Source organism: Spea bombifrons, chromosome 8 (assembly GCF_027358695.1).
Source record: "Spea bombifrons isolate aSpeBom1 chromosome 8, aSpeBom1.2.pri, whole genome shotgun sequence".
Classification (NCBI taxonomy): Eukaryota; Metazoa; Chordata; class Amphibia; order Anura; family Pelobatidae; genus Spea; species Spea bombifrons.
Window position 1 is genome coordinate 1,735,362 of NC_071094.1, and position 11,453 is coordinate 1,746,814.

General features: G+C 47.9%; 1 protein-coding gene across 1 annotated transcript; it reads left to right on the forward strand.

The window, feature by feature from the left end:
- The first annotated feature begins 632 nt into the window (after positions 1-632).
- On the forward strand, positions 633-11,111 carry ARRDC1 (arrestin domain containing 1). The gene is made up of 8 exons (XM_053473016.1): positions 633-812; positions 6,150-6,260; positions 6,771-6,821; positions 7,049-7,203; positions 7,573-7,755; positions 7,896-8,072; positions 9,979-10,396; positions 10,738-11,111. The coding sequence occupies exons 1-8, from the start codon at positions 695-697 to the stop codon at positions 10,794-10,796; spliced, it is 1,272 nt and encodes a 423-aa protein (XP_053328991.1). The 5' UTR covers positions 633-694; the 3' UTR covers positions 10,797-11,111.
- Positions 11,112-11,453: the final 342 nt, after the last annotated feature.

An 11,453-nucleotide genomic window follows, 5' to 3' on the forward strand; every position in this document is an offset into this window, starting at 1 on the left:
ACTAGAAACCAAATAAAAAGGGTTAAAGTTCCTGCTCTTTTGGTCACGTGACCCCGCCTTGGCAATAATTTGGGAGCTGGCCCCATGGATCCGGCGGGGCCCCCTGTCTATAGTTTTATGATAGTAACACGACTCCTTCCGCCGAGCCCTTGTGGCGCGCCGTGGCCTGCGTGGGGACCAATGGCCGGTCTCAGGTTTACCTGACCCGGGTCACAGGCAGGGGTGGCTCTAGTTTTTTTAGGAGCCCCTAAAAAATCCGGGGAGGATTTGTAACGAGATGGATCTCATTCCACAAATGTACACAACATGTGTTCCAGCTGACTAGAGTGATGGGAGTTGTAGCCGGTCTGGCTCCAGCTGCTCAGGCTGTTGGCTGTCTGATAATCATGGGAGTTGTAACCCACAGCATGTCTGCCCTTGGCTGAGACTCTTTGCTGCAGCTGATCGAGCCTCTGGCTGGCTGAGAGTGATGAGGGTTGTAGCAGCAGACCTGCAGCTCTGTCCGGAACGCTCTCCTCCAGGTGATCAGGCTGTGGGCGTGGCCTGCCTGGCTGGAATTCAAGCATGGGAGGGGCCTCTGCGTTCCAGGCAGGGTGGGGGCGTGTCGGTGACGTCAAGGGGCAGTGCCATCTAGCAGTGTGGTTGCGGGCGCCGTGCCTTCAGTCGCAGTGTGCCCAGCGCTGTACCGGCGGCCATGGGGAAAGTGCAGCTCTTCGAGATCAGCCTGAGGGACAGCAGAGTCATCTACAGCCCGGGGGAGGCGCTGGCCGGCACGGTCACCATCCGGACCCAGGCTGCCCTGCCCTACAAAGGTGAGTGGGCCGTTCCCGGGGTGCCAGGGCTTCCTACCCCCGGGGCAGGGAGAATGTACCCCGCTGCCCGTACTCTGGGCTCTTCTGCCACCATGGGGGTCACTTTAACAATCACTTTGGGAGCTGAACCCCAAACCTGCCCCCCCAAATAACCTCATGGGCTGGGTCCGAACCAGCACCTCAGAACCCTCCAGCCCCTGAGCATCCCACCCACACAGGGATAACCCTGCCCACAATATGCCCAGTCCCTGCCAGGGCCCCCCCAATCACATGATCAAACCACCCACACAGGGTTAATCCTTGTTACAATGTATCAGATGCACCATTCCTTCCTAGATTTACCCCAGCTGACCCCCCCCCCCATACAGACGGCTTTTACACCTGACCATGTGGCATGTAATAACCCCGGTGACTGGGCCAGATCCGGTGTCGCCGAGGGCCCCGCTCCCTCTTAGAAACCAGAGTGCTGCCGGTTCCAGACTCAACCGGATCGAAGCATAGGAACCTAGAACCTGCCGCAGATAAGAACCATCTCATCACCCTTAACCCTTCCCGCATTTAACCCTGACCTCCCCTGCCCTCCACATACAAACGACTAATCCAGATTATGGTTAACCCCTTCCCCTCCCCGAGCGACATCCAGACCTGTCACACGCCGGGGCCTCTCGCTCTTCGCTCCTGTACAGGCCACCAGGACCTCTCCCTCCCCGTCTACCATCCCCCTCGTTCCTTAAAATAGCTCCCTCTGGTTCGTGTGTCCAGGCCGGTTCTAGCAGGTGTGCGGAACACCCTGTGGCCCTCGGGGCCGTCCTCGTTCTTTAACCTCCTCGATGCTCTGAAAACCCTTTTCTGTTACCGGGAACTCAACGGTTAATCGCAGGCAGCGGAACGCGGCGTTCCCCACGTTATTGCCCAATTGTTTTATTGAAATTATTGTTTATTTATACGATTGTTGTTATTGTTTATTATTTATTTATTTTTTTAAATAAAAAGCAGCTCCGCTACCCCCTTCTGTAAAGGAAAAACCGCATAAACGTAACTTTAAAGCTGTGGCTTTTCTGACTTCTGTATCGCCGCCGTGCTCCGGAGCGGTGTACCAACATTCACGGCTTCCCTCCTGTGACGTATTCGTCTCGTTGTTTTTCCGCCCCGTGTTCGGTTACAGAATGCGTCTGTAAGAACAGATGACGGCCTGCGTCGTATCTGATGTTACTTTTAACCCTTCGACTCGCCCATTAACCACACAGAGGGTTAAAATTAGAACCCTTTCCGCTTTCTGATTCGTTGGAAATTAACTGCATCCTGTACATATTTTATTTGAACCGGATAAGTTTTCTTATCGTTTTTTACGCTGGTAAAAGGAGATGTCTGTTTATATATAATGTGTTATTTAACAGAAAGGGAGTAGATGCCTGGAATGGCCTTCTGGCAGAAGCAGTAGGAGTAATGCAGAGTTTAAGGCGTTAAAGAATGTGACGTGGGGTCGTTGGGTAGATGGACAGAGAAGACCGAGCCGGGTTTTAATCAGCGAGTACATCCCAAAATGCGGAGGCTGGACATTAATTCCCATCATCCTCCACCTTTTGAACCACGGAGCCGTTACCCAGCATCTCTGGTTTCAGATGCTGAGTGGTTTTTTTTGGGGTAGCTGAAACCTAAACTTGCCGGCAGATCGGCCCCCATCCGGCCCCCCGTCTAGTCGCCCGTTTCTCCTGCTGTAACGACTCAAACCTTAATCAGTCGTTGTTCTCGTCTTCGATTCAGGAGCCGTATGTCTATCCCATGCATGTTTAATCCCCTCACTGTATTAGCCTCTACCACCTCTGCTGGGAGGCTGCTCCACTTATCTACCACCCTCTCAGTAAAGTAAACCCCCTTCCGTTACAAGGAACTTTCTTATTCTGTTCCGTCTCATCAATGCGGAATTAACTCTTGCAGTGCTTTGGTGAAGGGGCATTAAAAGCGCGTCAGATCCCTCGAAAGTGCAGCACTTTAGTAGTTAATTATAGGCTCTTTTCCGGAAATGGATTGTGTGGCGTGCGAAGGGTTAAATCATTAATGCAGGTGAGGTCTGGGTGTACGGCGTGGGGGGAGGGGCTGCTATATCTGCAGCTCATTGAGTATATGATAATTATGTATCAATAACGTTCCATTTAATCAATAAGGGTTTTTTGTATCTTTTTATTTAAATGATTTATTTGCTAAAATTAAATATTTTTCTGTCGTCTCCCCTCCCCCTCCTGTGATATTAGACATTTTCAGCTAATAAATATTATGCATTATTAATAATTAAAAAATAAAAATCAGGATTCCTGTTGGGGGCAAATCTGTTCTTTCATGCGCTGTGGAGAAGAATTCCTGCCCTTTTCTGACATAAATAAAAGGTAACTTCAGACAGATTTTGCTATAAAAAGCAGAAGTTTTTGGTTAAAACTTCAGATGAAAATCTACATGCAGGAAGTCTCCAAAAATGCACGTTATTTGTCATGGTAACGCTTTCGCCAGGGGGGCGGGCGCAGCGGGCTGTGGGGCAACAGAGAAGTCCAGAGAGGGTTAAAATAACTAAATGCTGTTTTTGATGCATTAAAGGGTTAACCCTTAAATGTTCTAATCTGGAAACGCATTTTTGTTAGGATTATAGTCGGTTAACTGTTTGTGTGCTGGGTGTTGTAGAGGGGCGGGTGGGTGAGACCTCGGGGAGGGCTGGAGACCTTGGAACAGGAGACCTAAGAGGAAGGTTCTTTGCTTTCAGGGTTTGGGGCGATGCCAAGGTCTCTCCTTTGTTTGCAGTTAGAGAGGGGGGTAAACGGGGCGATCCGGTGTCAGGGCTGGGGGGAAGGATATCGGGGGGTCAGGGCTGGGAATGGGTGTTGTGGACGAGGGGCTGCGAGGTTGGGTGCAGCAGCCGTTCTATAATTTAATAACGAGAGCTCTGTGTGAGGTCAGAGAGAAAACTAATTGGAGGGATGTTGGATGCATCACAAGACCGTTAGTCATAATGAAGGGGGGGGACGTGTCCGGGGTGCCCAGGAGGGGCCAAACAGAAGACCGCAGCTTCGGCTTAAATGCAAGACGTTACACCTTGTAACTAAAGGTTTCACCAGGACAGGTCTAAACATAGAAACACAGAACCCGCCGGCTAATCGGCCCCATCCGGCCCCCGTCCAGTCGCCCATTTCTCCTGCTGTAACGACTCAAACCTTAATCAGTCGTTGGTCTCGTCTTAGATTCAGGAGCTGTATGTCTATCCCATGCATGTTTAATCCCCTCACTGTATTACCCTCTACCACCTCTGCTGGGAGGCTGCTCCACTTATCTACTCCCGTCCCCTCTCTCTTCTCTCCCCCGGGCCAGAAATGTTGAGATCTTAGTATTTCGGTTGCTGTCGGTCCGGTTCATCGCGTGAGGAACGTTCAGGCCAAACCACTTAATGCCGAGTTCTGCTTTGTTTGCTGAGCGAAGCCGACCCCATCCCTCGGCGTATTTTATTACAGTGTGAAAAGGACTGTTCTTCAGCAAACAGCGGGATCAGATACCGCGGGTAACCGACTCACTCTTTAAACCGTGCGAGTCTCAGGAAGTTTCAGTGATTTTATTTCGCCTCCCGGAGCGCTCTGTTTAATAATAACCCCGGGAGCCGTTTGTGTCGATGCCAAATTCTTTTATACAAAGTATCCAATAATAATAATAATTCTTAAAACGTTTGTATCAAACACATAACGTTGGAAGGAAATTATTAGCTGTTTATCTGACCCCCAATCTACTAAACAACCCCCCCCGACTCCTAATCATACTGCCTGCGGGGGCCAATAGAATGGCTCGGTCTTAATCCCCCGGCCAGACTCTCTGACTAATGAAAGTCTATGGAGGGACGGACTTCATTAGCATTAAACATGGTTTGCGGGGACAATTTCACAAATAAAAATAATTACATGTTGGTGACTAACACAGCTCGGCAAACAAATTGGTAAATAGAATTAGCTTGTTGTCGGTAGACGATAATCCCTTCCCTGTAAGAACTACACGTTTCGAACATTGGATTAAACCTTGACTCCTTTTAGTGCTTTTTAACCCTTCGCTGGGTCTGTGATGTCAGGAGACCAGGGGTTTTATTTAAAACCCAAGATAAAGGACCTGCTCTATACGGTTACCAGGGGAACTAATTTCCCCTTCGACTTCAAAAGGAAGGGGTTAAGCATTAACCAGTTCCCTGCCGTAAATGTACTCCCCCCCCCTTTCTAATGTCAGATTTATTAGAATTAAGGGTCAGTGGGCTTCCCATAAACTATTATTGGCTCAAAGTTCCGACGTGCCTTTATGTCTAAGGATCTGTTTTGTAGTGGAAAGGGTTAAAAATGCCCCATTCTTGATGTCTTACATCAAGGGCCTTGCAGGTCCGGATTACATAACGCTGCGGTATGCGGTCACGTGTTATAAACGTGTTATATACCTGCTCCCCGTTGGACGCGTTGGTAACGAATTCCTGTCCGACCGCCTCGCTGTAATAACGCCGACGGGCCGAAGGTCGCCGAAAATTCTTTAAACGTTACTCTTCATAAATCGGCCAGCCTCGGAACAAATTCACCTTTAACCCCCCCCCCCCCCCCCCCGCTCTGCGCAGAGCCTCGTTACTCATGGGCGTTATTAATGTCGTGTACAACGCTACAGAATATGTTGGAATTCCGTATTACCCCAGCCGTCGCCATATGCAAATGAGCAGTTTCCCGAAGCTGTGGTTCATTTGCATACAGCGTCTTAGCTGGACATCTCAACATAAGTGAAATTATGTCCCTATATTAACTATACGTTTGCCAGGGCTGGCGGGCCCTTCCTGCAGGAGAAGCCCCCGGGTCGGCCCCTCATACTGACCAGCGGGGGTATTTTTTTTCTTACTGGTTTTCTGTTAAAGGCGCGATGGAAACGGCAAAAGGAAATGTCTTACGAGACTCTGCCCTGTCCCTCTCGCTTGTTGGGTGTGTAGCTCTTCGGGGAGGAATTACATGTTGTTCTAGTTGGCCAACCTTTTGATTCCAAATATAACCCTCTGTTTATTAGCCCCGCCTGCTTGATCCTACGCCGTCATATGCAAATCAAGTACCCGGCGGCTTATTTGCATATGCGAGTCGATAATAACAAACTCTATAGAAAGCCCTTGAACTCGGGTGACCGGAATCTTTAATGCCCCGTCTGCTCTCCTCTCCTGTTTCCGTGCTGTACTGTGATCCGCCGTCCAGGAAGTGCTCGGTGGAGGAATGTGCAACGGCAAATTGCTTCCCCCGTCCGGCCGAACCGTTGCTTTTGATTATCTTATGCCCTGGTGCTTTGTTTTCTCTGCAGCCATCAAGGTGAGCTGCGTGGGGACCTGCGGCGTCTCTAACAAAGTAAACGACTCGTCCTGGAACGTGGAGGAACAGTATTTCAACAGCACCTTCTCGCTGGCCGATAAAGGTAATCAAAACACGAGCTTTCGGGCGCTCCGCACGTACGGGCCAATCTGGGGGGGGAAAAGCCAATCTAGGGGCACACATTAACTTTGTGAAATCCAGGGGATACGGCGAAAATAGAAAACCTAACGTTTTTAAAAAGATGAATGTTTGTTTTCTAAGGATGTGAGTCACGGTGCGTACTGAACGCAGGTCTTGTCCGGAGGGTCCGTGGACCATCTGCTACCCCTAAACCTCATCACAAGTTGTTGTCGCGCATGCACTTAAATCTCCTCTAAAAAAAAAAAAAGGGTAGGGGGGATAACAAAGGTCCGCGGAGCCGCAGATGGCTGAAATCTTTCTTACTCCGTGATGTTTTATATAGATACATTTAGTGTTTTTCTGTCTATACATCAATCCGACATCTTTATTTCTTTACGTCGAGTAACTCAAGTGTCTTTTATTTATTTTTTCCTATTATTTCATGTATGCTTTGGGCTCTTCACTTCCTTATCTTTATTTTTATGTCTTTCAGGAACCCTCCAGCCCGGAGAACATTCTTTCTCATTCCAGTTCCTTCTACCCAGTAAGTCGAGACTAAATATATAATATATTTTATTAACAAGCAAGACTGTGAGTGTGTTTATGGGGGGACGGGGGGGGGTCACAGCTATCTATGGCTTCGGAGTATTCATTGTAGACGCCTTCGGTTGAGTTAATGTCTAGGAATATTTTCACATACGGTCTGTGATGATGGAAGCTTCTGGAGTCCGGACCCGGCTTGATGTTAAGAGTAATTGTTGTTTTCCGCAGCCTCCGCGCCCACTTCTTTTGAGGGTCCGTTTGGGAAGGTCACGCACCAGATCCGAGCTGTGATAGAAACTCGAAGGCTCTCCAAAGATTACAAAAGCAACAAACTCTTCTATATTTTGAGACCTTTGGACCTCAACGAAATCCCAGAAATTGAGGTGGGCTTTTTTCTTATTCTGGATCAATAAGGGGGTCCAACCAACCAGGTCATTGAAGGATTAACAAGAATTGATGTTCTTCTGGTCGGCGTTGGGTGGAGATGTACATCACGTTCTTTCCCACGACGGATACTAGAATACGGCACGATGGCCAGACCGCCGCGCATGCCTGGAAGCAGAGGCATCTTACAGTTACCCTTTCCTTATCCATGCTTCTGATTCCTTCCATGAACCGTGTCGGGCTTCATTTCAAGACATAGGGTCATGAATATGAGGGGTTCAGGTGTAGGCGCATTGTGAACTGTTTATGGGTCAGATCCCGCTATTGGCCGGAGGGAGTAATTCGCTGCCTCCTTTGCTTCGTTCCAGCAACTGAGCTGCGCGACGGCCACGAAGAAGTTTAACTACAAGCTGGTGAAGTCTGGGCAGCTGATGCTGAAGGTGACGACGGACCTGAGGGGTTACGTGGTAGGACAACCTATCCAAATCCACGCCGAGCTGGAGAACAAGTCGGGGAGGGACACGGGAGCCATCGTGGCGAGTCTCATCCAGGTATGAGGCGTCTGGGAGGCTTTTTTTTAATGATTCATGGGTCTGGGGAAGCTGAGGGACTCGCAGAAGAAAGGATTTGTTTGAGTTTCCTTTGGTTTCGCCGATCACCCGCTCGCTATTTTTTCCCTCTCCATCTTCAGAAAGTTGCCTACAAGTCCAAACGTTGTGTTTACGACCTGAGGACCATCGCGGAGGTGGAAGGCGCGCCGGTGAAAGCGTGGAAGCATGCGGTTTGGGACGAGCAGATCCTGGTGCCGGCCCTTCCACAATCCATCCTACAGGGCTGCAATCTCATCCATATAGACTACTACCTCCAGGTGAGAGCTGCCTCGTTAACCGCTCAACCCCTAAAATCCATCCCGAGCCTCCGTAGAGCTGCGGCGTGCGTGTGTGTGAAGATACGGTGGCTTTATGGCAATGCTAATGAAGTCTGTTCCTCCATAGACTTTCAGTAGTCAGAGAGTCTGGGTGGGCAGTTAAGACTGAGCCATTCTATTGTTCCCCACAATAGAGTCGGGGTGTTTAGTAGATCGGGGGTCAGATAACAGAGCGAGAACTGAAAACATTATACTATGGGGGCAAAAACTACAACTGGGGTAAACAAGAAAACTGCAAAATATTTTTGAAAATGTCATTTTATATCTGATCCGAGGAATGAATGGCGGAGATTCTCCTTTAAGTCTCATCCCTGCAGAAGTTGAAATGTATCTTGTTCAGGAACAGCTAAAGAACCTTTTCTCGCGGTCTCGGGCGTCTCGCACTGCCCCCTGTGGGTGGGAAGCGTCGATGCATCGAACCTCTTTTGTGGAGCGCAAATAGCGCTCGTTTGCCTGCGGTCACCGTCCCTCTAGACGAGCGGCTTTTACCGTATCCATGGTGACCTCATTACAAGCGAGCAATTTATTGATCCCATAACTGTGACTCACTCAGCGCAAACACTTAAGAATTCTCGGAGGAAGAGAAATCACCGAATATCGAGCGATCCGGGCATCGCTTCGCACTCCGCGCTCTCCCAGGGCCTCTCGTTCTGGGCCGGGCCGCATTATTAGCGCATTAGAGTGGCTTATCGCTCTTTCCAAAGACTTACACCCCGACGCTCCCAGTGCCGTCAGTCACTTTTAATCTCTAATTGACTAGATTATATATATATATATTTTTTTATGGCTTTTTGAAAAAAAAAAAAAAGAAAATAATCCCTATATATATATATATTTAACATTTTTTTTTATTGCATTTATTTTTTTTTTTTGGCTGGTTTGGAGAATTTGCTGAGTAATCTGTGTTTCCATGGAAACACATCCATGGAAAGAGTCATTTACTGACGAGCAAAATGAGTGGATAATTGGGAGGGGGGGAGAGTGCTGAAAAATCATTAAATTGAAATAAATATCACGAAAAAAAAATTTCTATAAAGGACATCATTGCGGGACTTGGACATCCGTTCTGTCCCTTTAATCTTTTATTCAGCCGATTGGATCCTCCGCGCTTTTATTGTCCTATGATGTAAGGAATGTTGATTATATTTGTTGCAAAAAGTTTCATAAATAGTAACTTTGTAATTTGTTACTCAGAGATCGGAACCCGGCGCTCATTGCGACTTGCAGGGTGCGATGTAATCCCGTAAATATCCGTAATAGAAATGCAGAAACCTAGAACCAGCAGAGGTGGTAGAGGGTAATACAGTGAGGGTATTAAACATGCGCGGGATAGACATACGGCTCCTGAATCTAAGACGAGGCCAACGACTGATTAAGGTTTGAGTCTTTACAGCAGGAGAAACGGCGACTAAACAGAGGCCGAATGGGGCCGATCTGCCGGCAGGTTCTGGGTTTGTAGGGGGTATTTTGGTGACCTGAAACACCTGGCCTTTTCTTTCCATCTGAATCAGAGATTCCTTTTTTTGTTCTCTGTAACCATAGATACGGACTGAGAGGCTTTGTTGCCTTGGTCTGCGCTTCTTTTTCTGATGAATTCCTTTCCTGCGAGGCGACGTGCGGAACCTGCCTTCCCCACCCCAGTTATATCGCCTTCCCTGAAAAATGTTTACCCGCATTACAACTCCGAGAACTTGTGAAGAACGTGTGTGTGTGTGTGTGTGTGTCTATAGGTACGGGGGTGTGGGGGGGGGGGGGGCGGGCTGTGGAGCATTGTCCAGTAGAAGAAACTACTTGTCTTCTATGATCTTGACGTTGGTTGGATTGAAGGTTTTGCTCTTCTTTCTAGGTCACGGTGAAGAGCCCGGAGGCGTCGGTGACGTTACCGCTCTACATCGGAAACATTCCGGTCAATCTCTCGCGTCTCGGCCCGAGACATTCCATCGCTCACGCGCCCTCCCCTGTCGTTCCCAGCGCGCCTCCCGCAGACGACGAGGCAGGCGGTTCCCAACCCATGGACAACGTATCCCTTCCCACCAAGTGCCACTCGCAGCAGCAGTCCCACGTCCCTTTCAGCTATGCCCCCGAACTCAGCTTCCCGAACTCCAACGGAGAACCAGAGACGCTGGGCTCTCCTTCCCACCCCACCCTCTGCCTGTCCACCGGAGCCACTGTCCCGTACTTCGCGGACGGAGCCGTCGTGCCGGTCCCCACGGCCAGTGCGCTTATCCTTCCCCCGGAGTACAGCACATGGGGGTATCCCTACGGTACGTCTTATATCGTATGACAGGCTTTTTCATCTACGCGGCACTGAATCCAGCATCCAACTCAAGAAAAATTTAAGAAAAATGAGTTTTCGTAACCGGTTTACCACGGTGGTTACTGTTGGTCTCGCCGGAGCCAAATCATTCTATGCTTGGAACCCCGTGGCGGAGGCAAACAATGTAAAAGCACCAAGCTCTTTGTTGTGCAGTTTAATCATTTGAACTTTAGAATTTTACATTTGAAAATAAATTAAAATTTTTGTTGAAAAGCAATAAATGTCTCCATTTACACCCCCATTAATGTTCTTTATTTAATGTTTGTTTGTTTTTTTTTCTTCTTCCAGACGCTCCGCCGTCGTATGAACAAAGCTGCAGCAGCACCAACGTCAGCAACGGGGAATAACCGCCATCTTCCACGGCGAAGAAGAAGACGCAGCGCTCCGGAGGATGGATATTGTTTTCTCGTTCTGCTTTGATTTTTGCACATTTTGTCTTCTTTCGAGTCTTTTTTATGAATGTTTTAACTGTCCTCCCCTTCACATGAAATAGCCTCTGGTTTTTTTTTTTTTGTATCCCACCCAACGGCGCCGAGACGATGCGGCCCGCAAATATCCAGTGACTTATGGCTTTCCGTGTGAGGGGGCTAATTTATAATGTTTTAAACACCTGTGATGCCTTATTAAACTGAAATTATAAATATATATATATATATCTGAGAGGTCAGATATAAAAACTGAAACAGAAACTGTAAAAAAAAAAAAAAAAAAAAATTTGTTTTTTTTTGTTTTTCGTGTGTACTTTTTTTTTTTTTTTTTTTTTTTTTTTTTTACATTTTTGTTTTTTTGTAATTTTTCTTCTCTCAGTGTTCTGAGAGTCCACTCAGTTTCTGAAATGTGGCTCTCGATCCTCTGCGCTCTTTCCGCAGCCCCCTCTTTCCGTGTGAGGGGGCTAATTTATAATGTTTTAAACACCTGTGATGCCTTATTAAACTGAAATTATAAATATATATATATATATCTGAGAGGTCAGATATAAAAACTGAAACAGAAACTGTAAAAAA

Excerpts from the sequence above, each read along its gene's own strand:
- ARRDC1 (XM_053473016.1), top strand. The coding sequence starts at position 695 with ATGGGGAAAGTGCAGCTCTTCGAGATCAGCCTGAGGGACAGCAGAGTC. Across the intron at positions 6,261-6,770 it reads CTTCTCGCTGGCCGATAAAG|GAACCCTCCAGCCCGGAGAA; the intron begins GTAATCAAAACA and ends TATGTCTTTCAG. Across the intron at positions 7,756-7,895 it reads TCGTGGCGAGTCTCATCCAG|AAAGTTGCCTACAAGTCCAA; the intron begins GTATGAGGCGTC and ends CTCCATCTTCAG.